Below are 14942 nucleotides of genomic sequence, written 5' to 3'. Positions count from 1 at the left end.
TAGACCCAAAACGTCAGCTTTTCTGCTTCTCTGATGCTGCTTGGCCTGCTGCATCCATCCAGCTCTACATCTTGTTACCTGTGAAGTTGAAATGATTGGAGGAGAGATAGGCCTCTCTTGCTCTGTATCATACTTGAAATGATAAAACTGAATTTTAAAAAAATCCAAGTTTTATTTTGGAACAAACTGGAGTATGGACCCAGAACCTTCAATAGGTAGATATTCAGCCACTGAGTAACCTGTATGGCTTCTGTTCTGAATGTTATAAATTTTCGGCTGTATGTCTCCTTTGGACTTTCTGAATTAGAAATAAGCAATACAATAGATGTTTACAAGAGTGAATAGATAACACAATGTTTATTTCCTAAAGTTTACATATACAAATCACTGATATAGAAAATCAGCTTGAAAGTGTCTTCAGACAGGAATTGCTCCATGCCCATCCTACACACAACCAGAAGTGTACATTTTGTTTACTGCAGATGAATAGTCTTTGATGTCATCTTTTCATAATATCAACCCATTGAAGCTATACTGAACATAGGCAACTTGGTTTGAACTCTCCTCCAAATATTGACATCCTTATGATTTTGGGGGTCAGCCTAATTAGTATGGTCAGGTCCTGTGTAAGCTCAAAACTTTCTGCTTGTTGCCAAGTGAATAACGCTGATAAAGGTCCCCTATTTAATTTTATAAATTGTGGGAGCCACTTCAGTAGAATACAATACCAACAATGTCTGTGTGACTTTTCATCCAAGGTTTCCTCAAAATGTTTTCACTAAGGTTTCAACTATCAAAATACTGAAATATGTTTTGACAGGCATTTGACATCAGTATATCTATAGGGTCTGATTAGACTAAAAATGTCTCTAGCAATGGCAAGTGCAATATTGATGAAGTTTAGTGCACTCAAATTGGAAAGGCATTTAGCTGAAGATAAAGCTGGAACAAAGATCCAAATCAGAATCCACAAGTCGATGAAGAAATTACATTTTACATTGGATATATGGCATTGAAACAGGCCATTTGGTCGAACATGTCTATGCTGACATATATCCCATCGTAGTCTCATCTTTCTCCATCTCACAATTATTACAATTTTTTCATCAAATGCTTACCAAGCTTCCCAATAAATGCATTTTTCTATTTCCTTTAACCAGTAGTGTTAACCCACTTACCGTAAAATGTTTCTTCTGAAATTCCTGTTAATTTTTTGAGATTATCTTGTACTAATTTTCACAGAATCCCTAATGTGGAAGCAAGCTATTAGGCCTATCAAGTCCACAATGTCCCTCGAAGAGCAGTCCACCCAAATCTACCCCTCTACCCTGTCCCTGTAGCTGTGCATTTCCCATGGTTAACCCATCTAGCCTGCACATCCCTATGAGCAATTCAGCATGCCCAATCCACCTCACCTACACTGTTTTGGACTGTGTCAGAAGTCACATGACACCACATTATAGTCCAACAGGTTTATTTGAAATCACAAGCTTTGAGTGCTGGTCCTTTGTCAGGTGACCTAATTGGCACCTCCATATCTTTGGACTGTGGGAGGAAACTAGAGCACCCAGAGGAAACCCTCATAGACACAGGGAGAACGTGCAAACTCCACGTAGACAGTCAGTCGAGGGTGGAATTGAACCCCGGTCTCTGGTGTCCTGAGGGAGCAGTACTAACCATTGAGCCACCATTATCAAAACCTTTCATCATTCATAACATCTTCATTAGATCACTCTCGCGCCTTCTTTTTAAAACAGAAAAAGTCCTGCCTGACATTATTTTCATACATATAACTATGTATTTCTAGAACCAGCCTTTAAAATCTTCCCTACACCTTCTCCATTGTGTTATATCTCTTTTTAAAATGGTGACCGGACCTGCACACAGCATTCTTAAGTGTGATCCAACCAGGGCTGGATGCAGTCTTAGCAGATCTTCCCTATTTTTCCATTTTATCTATCTCTGAATAAAGCCTGGCACTTGGCTTATTCCTGTTATGGCCTTCCTAATCTATGGTGTAATTTTTACCAATAGGTATATTTGCAGTCCGGGACCCCTTTAATGTCTACCTGTACCCCCTTAGATTTGCAGCTTTGAAGATGTAAGTGACCTACCCACTTGTTCTATTGCTTGCACTAGAATGGATGTTTTGGACAGTAATAGAGAAGATGTATTAAAAGTACAAAGTTGCGCAGTTGAAATGCAAGATAACAAAGTGTGGAGCTGGATGAACAGAGCGGGCCAAGCAGCATCTTAGGAGCACAAAAGCTGACGTCTCAGGCCTGGAGGGTCTAGACCCGAAACGTCAGCACTTGTGCTCCGAAGATGCTGCTTGGCCTGCTGTGTTCCTCCAGCTCCACACTTTGTTATCTCGGATTCTCCAGCATCTGCAGTTCCCATTATCTCTGATGCAATTGGAATGCATGCTAGGTTGCTGAAAGAAACAAAGGTAGGAGTGGCAGAAACATTGGTCATACTCTTTCAATTGCCACTGGATACACAAGTAGTGTCAGCAGAGTGGAAGGCAAAGAGGGATAAACCAGGAAACTAGAATCCAATCACTAACATCTGTAATGGGGAAGTTACTGGAAACTATTAGCATGGATAAAACAAATTTTTATTGAGTCAAAGAGGATCAGCACAGATTTCCTAAAGTTAAATTAGGAATAATTCTTTTAGTCATGGTTGAATTTTTTGATCAAGTAACAAAAATATTTAAGGTGAACAGTTTCATAAGATGGTTAAAAAAGTATATGGGTTAATTTATGAAGATGTGGAAAATAAATGCAAAGAAATCAGGCTCATATTTTATAAATGACTGGCATAGTATCCCACTGTCTGCTGTAATACTACAGCACTGTGAAGAATTACTAGACAATTTAGCATGGATGCAGAGGACATTTACAAGGACATGACAAAGGACAAAGGATTTTGGTTATATTCAGAGATTGGAAGAGTTAATACTATACTCCTTGCAACAACTTTCTTCCCCCAATCAAGAGTTATCAGGATCTGTAATTCTACCTGAAAAAGTGTGGAAGCTGACACTATTAATAATTTTAAAACGGAGTTGACAATGCATTTGAGGCTGAGGAACTCACAAAATTATGGAAAAAAAAGCAGAAATTTGAGATGAAGCGGGATTGCTCTTCCAGAGTATCAGCAGAGACATTATAGGTTGAATGACCTCCTTTTGTATTAATTCTATGTTCAGTACTGCAAAGCAGCAATTTCTAACTTGAAACAAAAAAATTGATACAGAAAACCTGAAATAAAAACAAAATACTGGAAATAGGCTAAACCTGGCCCATATTTTGTTTCCTTTTACAGTTTTGTTTCTCTTGTGATTCACATCTTCTCTACACGGACTTTGCTTCTTTGCCTGATCCTTTGGTTTTGCAATGCCAACTCTTTGATAATTCAAACTCCTTCATCTTGCATGTTATCACAGACTTTCCCTTTTTCCCCCATTCTCTCCTGTTTTGCACGCTTAAAAATTGTTACATTTCTAACTTTTCCCAGCCCTAATGAACAATCATTGACTTGAAATGTTAACTGTTTCTCTCTCCACAGATGATGCTAGATCTGCTGATTATTTCCAGTATTTTCTGTTTTGACATCTATTCTGAGCTTGCAGACAAGGCGATGCCAATGGAAATGCCAAAGACACTGGAATAACAGCACTTCTTCAGTTCCACACATGCATAAAACTCCAGCCATCACGAAGAAGCTAATCAGAAATTACTGGTAAAACTCAGCGGATCTAGCAGCATCTGTAAGGAGAAAACAGAGTTTGAGTTTTGGTAAAGAGTTAATCTCTTAGACCTGGGGCAAAGTCAATGTATCATTGAAGAAATACCACCTTTCACATATTCATTACTGAATGTTTTTTCAGCTTTAACTACTTGGGTAAAATAGGAACAAAGACAATTAAACTGTCCTCAATTTTATTAGAAACCCGGCAAAATGTGACAGTGTGGGAAAGAAGTGGTGATGCCACTGGCTTAGCAATCCAGAGGTCTTGGCTATCACTCTGGAAGCAGGGGTTCACATCCCACCATGACAGCTAGTGGAATTTAAATTTATAAAATGTGAAATTGAAAACTTGTCTCAATAACAGTGACCATGAAACTATTCATTGTTGTCTAGTTCACTAAAGTCTTCTTAGGGATCCTTACTAGGTCTGCTCGACATATGATTTCATACCAAGAATATGGTTGACTCTCAAAGGCCCTCCAAAATGGTCTAGCAAGTTCAATGGTAATTAGGGATGGATTAAAAAAAAGTGTTTGCTTTTCCAGCAACATCCTCAACTCGTGAAAGAATGGATTAAGAATTGAGAAATATACTGAACAGCACAGAAAATGGCTTTCTAAACTTGCTTTATTCCAAGGGAGAATATTTTTTGAGTTTTGTAAAGCATTTTTTAGTCAGTAGTGGCCCTCGATCTAGTGTTGAGGTCGGCTTATCACACAGGAAACATTCTATGCTGCCTTAAGTGAAATTTTTCCTATTGCATATTGGTACCAGGATATGAGGTCAATCTGTTGATATTTCTTTGTGAAGATTCTGCCAAGGCTAACTAACATTTCCATCATTTTCCGATGTCCTTTCCTGCATTTCTCAACAGTACTCTTGAAAACTTAAAAAAAATACAATTTGAAGAATATGGCATTGACAGACTTGGGAAGGAGGTTGGGGATCCATATCTCTAGCTGGTTTGCCAGTATAAACAAATAAAAGCTGTTGTACGAAAACCAAATGTTCAAAACAAAGACACTGAATTCCTTCAGCCTGCATGAGATGGTCCAGAAGAACAATCCCACCTGGACAGAAAGTGTGGCAGGATATGGTGACGCCAAGTTGCTGCTGAAGCTCTTACAGCAAAACATCCACGTACCCCTGAATGTCAATTTTTCTGGATTTCTAGCAGCTCTTGCCTCCTGAACTCCAAGTGCATTAAACTCTATACAATGGAGCACAAATTGGGGCCTACTAGAGTATTTCTGATTTGGACAATGCCTTGGAAGACATCAGAAAATCTCAGGATTTTTAACTGAAACTCTGATGCAATAGTCTGATTCTACACTTGATAAAATTCTTAAATTGGTCCCACGGGTTTTGCTGTGAAATATCTCTTCGAAAGCAAGTTCAAAAGGTGTGGGTAGATACGGACACCAATAAATATATTCAAAACTGTCTTAAGCAACAAACTGTAGTGCATCAGCACTCCTTCAAGTGGCACACCGCAACACCCATTCCCTTAAGCTTAAAGAATGGATAGGATATTGAGGTGATTATTGGAACTAAAGTTTTTATCCAAAATTTTTTACGTGGTGTGTAATGAGTAGGGGAAAAAGGGAACAGGACAAGATCTCAGGTACTATGGCTACACTGGTGATGTAACAGATGGAGGAGTTTTGCAGCTTTTCCTGCATCTTGTATATCTGAATGGAGTCTCTCCTGCATGGACATTCTGATGGCTCAATACATTGTGCACGTGATTTGTGCGTACACTTGAAGCCCTTCTCACACCCGGTATATTTGTGAGGTCCTCTTCTTTAAATGCAACCTGTTGGTGGATAAGGTTGGGTGAGTTCTTGAAAACTTTTCCACATCCAACACAGTGATAAGGGCTGTCACTTGTATTGGTGTGATGTGTCACCAGAATACTGGAGCCCTTGAACCTCTTCTCACAAGCTGAGCATAAATATGGCTTCTCTTCTGCGTGCGTATGATCATGCTTCACGTGGGATGATTGCTGGTTGAACTCCTGCCTGCGTGTGGAGACCTGATATGACTTCTTGACCATATGTGTACGCTTGTGGATCATTAGGTTGTGAGACTGACGGAATGTTTTGCCACAGAAGCTACATTTATATGGCAGCTCTTTTGTATCGATCCGCTGATGCTTCATTAAACCAGTATCCTGCTTGAACTCCTTCCCATGCTGGAATGCTTTCTCTCCTGCATGTGTGCGACGGTGAGCTACCAAGTGGCGTGACAACTGGAACCCCTTCCCGCATGTTCCACACTTATATGGTCTCTTGTCAGCATGAGTTCGTTTGTGCATCACCAGTGTGGATGATTGACTGAACTCTTTTCCACATGTTGTGCATTGAAATGGCTTTTCTCCTGTGTGTGTGCGTTGGTGTGACACAAGATGGTGAGAGTAAGTAAATCCTTTGTCACACATGTCACACTTAAATGGTTTCTCACCACTGTGAATGCGTTTGTGCCGGGACAGATTTGATGAGTCATTGAAACTCTTTCCACAGTCAGAGCATTTGAATGGCTTCTCTCCCGTATGTGTGATCTCATGCTTGCGAAGACTGGATGGATGATTGAATTCCTTATCACAGACACGACATTTGAAAGGTTTCTCTCCTGTATGGACCAAGAGGTGCAATTTGAGGTGCGAGTATTTGTTAAAGCTCTTACCACATTCAGAGCAGATAAAGAGTTTCAGTCTATCTCGGGAACGCTGATGACGTTCTGGCCCTTTAGAAACGTTCAGTGTGGCCCCCTTTTGGCAGATCTCATTTGACTGAAGAGCAGAATCTGATTCTTGTGTGTTCGCCATTGGTACTGTCAGAATCTCCTAAAATAAGAGATCATGATTATTGGCTTCCACAAATTACAGCAGAATCTAATTGTTACACACTACATATTATAGTGAAACACAATCGATGCATGTTAAGAGAGCTGTCCAATTATTGGGAGAAATCAGACAGGAACGGTCTTGTATCAATTGTTTTCTCTATTGATATTTCCCTTCTCTTTTTCCTCCTCAATAGATTCCTTCAATAGTGTTCTTCTTTTGGCACAGTCATCCTCCATTCTGTGATAAATCAAATATCCATTCACCATACTTGTTTAGTGAAGGCAGCATTTGGTACTCCTACCTTTGTTGGTCAATGCATTGAGAGAGGAGTTAGAATGTCATGTTATGGATGTACAGAACATTGGTTAGGCCACTTTTGGAATACTGCATTTAATTCTGATAGCCCAAAATAAATCTAGTCCCATTTGTTAGCATTTGGCCCATATCCCTCTAAAACCTTCCTATTCATGTACCTATCCAGATGCTTTTTAAGTGCTGCAATTGTATCAACATCCACCACTTCCTCTCAACTTAAACCTATGCCCTCTAGTTTTAGACCACTTTATTCACCCTATCCATGCCTGTCATGATTTTATAAACTTCTACGAGGTCACCCCTCAGCCACCAGGGAAATGGCCCCAATAATGGAAGTGTAGTAGATTATGATGGTGGGAGCAGGTTTACAGCTATAAGAATTAAACAGTTTGCAGTATTGAAAAAAAAAATCAGTGGACTTCAAAGTAATTAATAAGTTAAACAGGACTAATGTGACAAAAATTGTTCTACTTATGGGAGAATTATAAACTTGGAGCCCCAAGAAAATTACTGATCAATCTAAGAGGGGAAACAAAGCAGAATCTCCTTTATTCACAGATAATGGGAACTGCAGATGCTGGAGACCCTCTGATGAAGGGTCTAGGCCCGAAACGTCAGCTTTTGTGCTCCTGAGATGCTGCTTGGCCTGCTGTGTTCATCCAGCCTCACATTTTATTATCTCCTTTATTCACAGCAGCTTTAACATAAAATCTGCTACCATAAGAACTGACTGAGGCAAACAGATTTGATGCATCCAAAAGATCACTTGGTGGGCAATTTTGCTCATACTGCAAGGGAGGGTTTAAACTAGATTGACGGGGGGGTGGGATCCTAAACAGCAAGGAAGCAAGTGCAAGGATGCAAGGAGATACAATAATCAGAAACCGCAAGTTGAAGAGATAGATTAGGATGGAACAGTACAGGGAGTGGGGAATGTCTGTTGGGTTAAATTGTATCTATTTCAATGCAAGAGAGCTGACAGGTAAGGCCGATGAACTCAGGACACGGACAGATACGTGGAACTGGGATATTATAGCCATTACAGAAACATTGCTAAGGGAGGTACGGGATTGGCAGCTGTGTGTGCCAGGGTACAGATGTTTTAAACAGGACAGAGATGGAGGTAAGAGGGGGAGGGGAGTTGCATTTCTGATTAAGAGGAATATCACGGCAGTAGTCAAGAGATGAAATAACCGAGGGATCATCCAATGAGGCTTTGTGGGTGGAGCTAAGAAATAAGAAGGGGGATGGTGACACCATTGGGGTTGTACGATAGGTCCCCAAATAGTCAATGGGAATTAGAGGAATAAATGTGTAGGAAGTCTGGCGAGACTTGCAGGAGCAATAGGGTTGTCATAGAGGGGGATTTTAATTTTTCTAAATAGACTGGGATTGCCATAGTGTTAGGGACTGAGATGCGTGGAATTTGTTAAATTAGTTCCGGAAAATTTCCTTAAGAGTACATTGAGGGTCCTACACAGGAAGGGACAAAACGTGCCCTGCTCTTGGGAAACAGGGCAGGACAGGTGACGGCGGGGGAGTACTTTGGAACCAAAGAACACAGTCCTATTAATTTTAAAATAGTCACAGAAAAAGACAACTCTGGTCCACAGGTTCAAGTTCTAAATTGGCAAGGCAAATCTTGATTGAGTTAGACAGGAGCTTGCAGGGGTTGATTGGAGTAGTTTGGTTGCGGGTAAAGTGACCTCTGGCAAGTGAGAGGCCTTTAAAAGTGTGATAGCTAGAATTCAAGATCTTTATGTTCCTGAGAGTGTGAAGGGCAAGGTTGGCAAGAGGAGGGAACCCTGGATGACATGAGATATTGAGACTTTGACCAGAAAAAAGGAGGCATGGCTCAGGAGTAGGCAGTGAAAAAGGGGCATGAAATAGCTTTGGCTGAGAAGATTAAGGTGAATCCAAAGAGATTCTTTAGTTATGTTAAAGGAAAATGAATACTAGAGACAGAATAGGACCTCTCAAGGTCTAAGGTGGACATGTATGTGTGGAACCACAAGAGATGGACAAGGTCCTCAATGAATACTTCTCCTCTGTGTTTACTGTGGGGAAAGACTTGGGAACTTGGGGAAGTTAGCGGCACTATCTCGGGCTCAGTCCATATCACAGTATAGGTGGTGTTGGAAGTATTAGAATGTACGAGCGTGGATAAATCTCCTGGTCCTGACCAGATATATCCAAAAATCCTGCAAGAGGCTAGGGAAGAAATTGAGGGGCCCCTGGCTGATATATTTGCATCATCATTAGCCATAGGTGAAGTCCCAGAAGACTGAAAGGTAGTGGATGTTGTGCCCTTTTCAAGAAGGGCCTGCAAAGAAAAACCTGGGAATTATAGGTCAGTAAGCACACATCTGTGGCAGGTAGGTTACTTGAGAAGATTCTGAGGAATAAGATTTACATGCATTTGGAAAGACAGGGTTGGATTAGGAATAGTCAGCATGGCTCTGTGCACAGGAGATCATGCCTCACAAATTTGTTAGAGTTCTTTGATGAAGTGATCAGGAAGGTTGTGGAGGACAGAGCAGTAAACATAGTCTATTTGGATTTCAATAAGGTCTTTGACAAGATTCCGCATGGGAGGCTGCTCTGGAAGGTTAGATCAGATGGAATTCTAGGGACAGCTGGCAAACTGGATACACAATTCACTTGATGATAGGAAGCAAAGGGTAATAATGGAGGCCTGTTACTAGTAGTGTGCCTCAGGGGTCAGTACTGGGCCCATTGCTGTTAGTTATCTATATCAATGATTCGGATGAGAATGTACAAGGCATGATTAGTAAGTTTGCGGATGACACTAAAATAGGCAGTATCGTGGATAGTGACGAAAATTATCAGAAATTGCAGCGGGATCTCGATCAACTAGGGAAGTGGGACGAGAAATAGCAAATGGAGTATTCTTTTTGTTCACTCACTTCAACACTATCTCAATTCCTACTCTTTCTGACCAGCTAATATTTTCCATTCTCTTCCAAACACACATTTCAAAGCTATTTAGCAAGTTAGTCTTCTCTGCTGTAGGTCCAAATCATACATTATGCAAAACAGTAGTCGAAATCCATAACTTCATACATTGAGTTTTGAATAGTGTATTAAGCTTTCTGGGTAATAATTTTTCAAACTAAATCCAGACCTTCCCATTGCTATTGTTGCTCTTGTTTCTTTGCTGCACCACGCACCAACAGACTTAATGCTTCCTAAATATTCTGGTAGTTAACAGTCAGTCATCATCTAATTGGTGCAGTCCCCATGGCAACTCATCCACCAATCACAGCTTCTTGTACAGTATAAAATGTTTCTAGCCTTTACATTCTTGAAAATATCTTGAGTGTACGACAAGTAGCTTCAACAAAATGTCTTTTTTTCCTCAAGCAATGCTCAAGTTCTGCACTATAATAACTATAATTTATTTTGCTTCATGTAATAGTTAATGCATTTAAATATTTTAATCACTTTTGTTTGATTGGACCCTAGTTTCTAGTTCACTGTCACTGTTAGATTCTTTGTTCCTTTTTGATCCACCATACCTATTTTTATCCATATCACTTCATTGTTTTTCAACTTTCCACTTGAGAGTTCCAAATTTCTCTTCACATTACATCTCATCCCTGGATGTGAGTTTGCTCGCTGAGCTGGAAGGTTAGTTGTCAGACATTTCGTCACCATTCTAGGTAACATCAGTGAGCCTCCGACAAAGCGCTGGTGTTATGTCCAGCTTTCTATTTATCTGATTAGGTTTCCTTGGGTTGGTGATGTCATTTCCTGTTCTTTTTCTCAGGGAATGGTAGATTGGCTCCAACAATCTACCATCCCCTGAGAAAAAGAACAGGAAATGACATCACCAACCCAAGGAAACCTAACCAGATAAATAGAAAGCAGGACATAACACCAGCGCTTCGTCGGAGGCTCACTGATGATGTTACCTAGAATGGTGACGAAACGTCTGAAAACTAACCTTCCAGCTCAGCGAGCAAACTCACATCCAGAACCTCAACCTGAGCTACAAATCTTCTCAAAACTCGCTATCTCATCCCTGCTTTTGGTTTAAAGTTCTATCCACAGCTGAACAATTCACTTAGATACTGGTCTCAGCCTGGTACTAATAATTCAAAATAACTCATGCCCCTCGTTGAATCACGTACTCAATTCTCTAATCTGCTTGATCCTGTGTTAATTAGTACATAGCTCAGTTAACAATCCAGAGATCATCACATATGAAGTTTTTTCTTTTCATTTGGGAGCCAATTCCTTAAATTCTCTCAGCAAAACATCATTCCTCTTTCTACCAATGTAGCTGGTTCTTACATAGGCCATGACAATTAGATTCCCCCTTCCCACTCCAAGATTGTCTGCAACCGTAAGACACTTTTAAGCATCAGGCAATAACCAGGCTTTACATTCATTGGAACACCCAGTTCCAACTGCAGAGAATATTATCCGTATTGCTGACTATTGAGTTCACCATCACTTCTGCACTCCTCCAATTTAATGGTTTACTGCACCACAGTGCTTTGATCAGTTTGCCCAGTAATACTCCAGCTCTTGGTTTCATCCACACAGGTAGCAATTCTTCAAATATGTTATCAAAGTCTAATATTCCTGCATGTTTTCAACCAGGATCCCAAGACTGACCTGACTCAGATGCATACCCTTCTATCCTAGATTGTTGACCCTAGGCTAAACTTCTTAACCTAAAGGGTTTGTCTGTTTCCTAGAACAATGTGCCCAGGTTACTCTCCCCTTTGTTAAGTTCCATGACATCTGCATTCCAGTCCAAGAATTCTGAGTCAAAATTTCTTGACCAGCAAAACATGAACAAATATGCCTATCTAGGATCACAGTTTTCCCCACAAACTCCCACATGGTTCAGTTAAGCCATTACGCACCTCCTCCCATAGCATCTACCCTTACTTATTAACAGGATTATTGATAAAGTTACTGGACCAAAGTCCTGGAATCTCTAAACAAATTCATGGAGGCAACATCACTACTAGGAATTCTGCAGCTCTAGAAAGCTCACAATCAAGTTTGCGAGGCAATGAACCATAGTCTTACTGACATCATCCTTGGCCTAGGGTTAATCAGTAAAAATATTACTGACAATCTCAAAGTGATAGAAATTTTACGGCACAGAAAGGGGCCCTTTTATCCACTGTGTCTGCACTGTCTCCAAACATCCATCTATTTCTAAATTACATTTTTCCAGCAGTTGGCTCCTAGCCTCGAATGCTACGGCATTTCAAATGTTCATTTAAGCAGTTAAATCTTTGAGGGTTCTTGCCTTTATCGTCCTGTCAGGCAGTGAGTTCCAGACACTCAGCATTCTATGGGCAATTTCCAACTCTCTAACCCTCCTTCTCTGTACCCAAAAACTGTGCCTCTGGTCCTGACTCCTCTACTCCCTATTATCTTTGTCCCTCAAAACCTTGTGCACCCTTAAAACGGATCCTCCCTCAGCCTTCTCTATTCTACAGAAATTAACCCCAATCTATCTAGGCTCTCTTTATAGGTAACTAGCTCCAGCCTAGGCAACATCCTGGTGAATCTCCTCTGCACCCTCTCTAGTGTAATTATATCCATCCTGTGACAACCAGACTGCTCACAGTACTCCAGCTGTGGCCTAACTAACATTATATACAGCTCCATCTTAATCTGATTCCTCCTGTATTTAATGCCTTGATTAATAAAGGCAGGTATCCCATATACCTTCTTCACCACTTTGTCTACCTGTCCTACTGCTTTCAAAGACACGCACACCAAGGTCCCTCTGTACTTCCTAGAATCCAACAGACAGCATGTACTCCCTTACTAAGTTGACAAAGTGTGAAGCTGGATGAACACAGCAGGCCAAGCAGCATCTTAGGAGCACAAAAGCTGACATTTCAGGGCTAGACCCTTCATCAGAGAGGGGGATGGGGAGAGGGTTCTGAAATAAATACGAGAGAGGGGGATGCGGACCGAAGATGGAGACAGGAGAAGATAGGTGGAGAGGAGTGTATAAGTGGGGAGGTGGGGAGGGGATAGGTCAGTCCGGGGAGGATGGAGAGTTTAGTAGGTAGGAAACGGAGGTGTGGCTTGTGGTGAGAGGAAGAACAGGTTAGGGAGGCGAGGGCTGGTTTTGTGATGGAGTGGGAGGAGGGGACGAGCTGGGCTGATTTTGGGATGCAGTGGGGGAAGGGGAGATTTTGAAGCTTGTGAAGTCCACATTGATACACGTACTCCCTTGTCTTTTTAGCCTTCCCAAAATGCATCATCTCACACTTTGGAGGATTAAATTTCATTAGCCACTGACTGTTCCGCTTACCTGACCAGTCCATCCATAGCTTCCTGTATTCTAAAGCTTTCCTTCTCTATGTACTGACCACACCTCCTACGCTCATGTTTAGGTCAGTGATCTACACAACAAACAGAAAAGGACCCGCCACTGAACTCAGTGGTACAGCACTGGACATAAGTTTCCACTCACAAAAGTACCCTTCAACCATCAGAGATTTATTGAGAGACCCAACAGTCTAATAGCATCCAAGGGGAGAAGAGAGTTAACATTGAGTGTAGTGATCCTTCTGCACTAGCCTGTGGACTTAAAATGTTAACTCTACTTTCTCTCTACAGATGTTGCAAGATCCCAAGTTTCTCCAGCAATTTTTGTTTTTGTTTGCTTCAGATATCTAACATTTGCACTTCTTTGTTTTACTTCAACAATCACCTTCTGCTTCTTACTACTAAGCTGGTTTTGGGTTTGAATTATACAAACTGTCCTGGATTGCATGGGTTCTTCGCTTCTTAACCAGCCAGTTATAAGCAACCTCATCAAAAGCTTAACTGATGTCCATGTAGACCACATTAACTGCCCTATCTCATCTGCATACCAAATCACCACCTCATAATATTCGCTTAGATTTGTTAGACATATTTGATTTGTTCATTACATGTATTTTGTTACAAAAACGGTGAAAACTGTTGTATAACATCATCACTCACACAATCACCCCTTTTTCAAGGCTATGCTGACCATACTAGATTAATCCTTGCCTCTCCAAGTAGAAAATAATTTTCCCTTTTTTTTCTAAATTTCTCTACTAGACATGTTAGATTCACTGACCTGTATTTTCCTAGTTTATTCTTACCACCCTTCTTGAATAATGTTACATTGGCATGTCCTCTGGCACTCTTCTGCTAGCCAGAAACGATGAAAAACGATTGACATAACCTCTGCAATTTCTTCCTTTGACTCCCTCAACAGCCTTGATACTCATCCATGCTTGGGAAGTTATCACTTTCAAGCCTGCTAAGATCACGAATATCTTCACCCTCTCAATGCGAATTTATTCAAGTGTATCTCAGTCCTCCTTCCCTGACTTGTGGACCTACAATGTCCTTTTGTATTGTGAATTATGTGTACTGTGATAAAAGCCCCAATCAATCTGTGCAAAAATTGGGAGCTGAGTAAAAACGGGCCGTTCTTTAAATAAAAATTGGCAGCAGTAGTGTTAGTACAGATATGTTTAACTAAATTATCAAGAGAAATTGGGCACTGCCCCGAGATCGATCACGTTGCTGCTGTGCAGTCGTCGGAGCCTGAACTGAAGGCCTCAAATGGTGAAGGCGATGAGGCCGCAATCCCCCGTGTATTGCGAGGACTGCCTGGGGCTTCAGTTTGAGCCATGTGTTCGAGTCTAGCAAAATTACACCTACTGGATCAAAGTGGCGTCAGCGGATCCCGTCCGCTCCGGCCCGGGGCCGATACGATTTAATTTCCCGGCTGAAGTGACGAGAAAGCGGTTAAAATGGCGGAACCAGCAAACTGCCAGATGGTGGAAGAGGTAACCCTGCTTTCCTCGCTGGCTATTAAAACGACCAGATCACAGAGCTCCCTAAATTAAATTGTTTCCTCACCAGTTTGCACCGGCCTCCACTCACCCAGGAAAGGGCTGCAGCTTCACAGATTTAACATCGACCGCCGATCCCTACCCCTTCGCTTTCCCGTATCGCGCAGGCGCCGGGAGAACCC

At 41.2% G+C, this 14942-nt stretch overlaps 1 protein-coding gene across 2 annotated transcripts; it reads right to left on the bottom strand.

The window, feature by feature from the left end:
- Window positions 1-338: 338 nt before the first annotated feature.
- LOC125457107 (zinc finger protein 664-like) lies at window positions 339-14942 on the bottom strand. 2 transcript variants are annotated; one of them, XM_048540851.2, is made up of 2 exons: window positions 14852-14942; window positions 339-6601 (listed from the first exon to the last, which is right to left on the bottom strand). In XM_048540851.2, the coding sequence occupies exon 2, from the start codon at window positions 6581-6583 to the stop codon at window positions 5390-5392; it is 1194 nt and encodes a 397-aa protein (XP_048396808.1). In that variant the 5' UTR covers window positions 6584-6601; window positions 14852-14942; the 3' UTR covers window positions 339-5389. The 2 variants fall into 2 exon arrangements, with proteins under 2 accessions (XP_048396808.1, XP_048396800.1); XM_048540843.2 differs by having other exon boundaries at window positions 14828-14935.

The sequence above is a fragment of the Stegostoma tigrinum genome, chromosome 1, assembly GCF_030684315.1.
Source record: "Stegostoma tigrinum isolate sSteTig4 chromosome 1, sSteTig4.hap1, whole genome shotgun sequence".
Classification (NCBI taxonomy): domain Eukaryota; kingdom Metazoa; phylum Chordata; class Chondrichthyes; order Orectolobiformes; family Stegostomatidae; genus Stegostoma; species Stegostoma tigrinum.
This window is presented reverse-complemented; position numbering and strand designations above follow the sequence as displayed.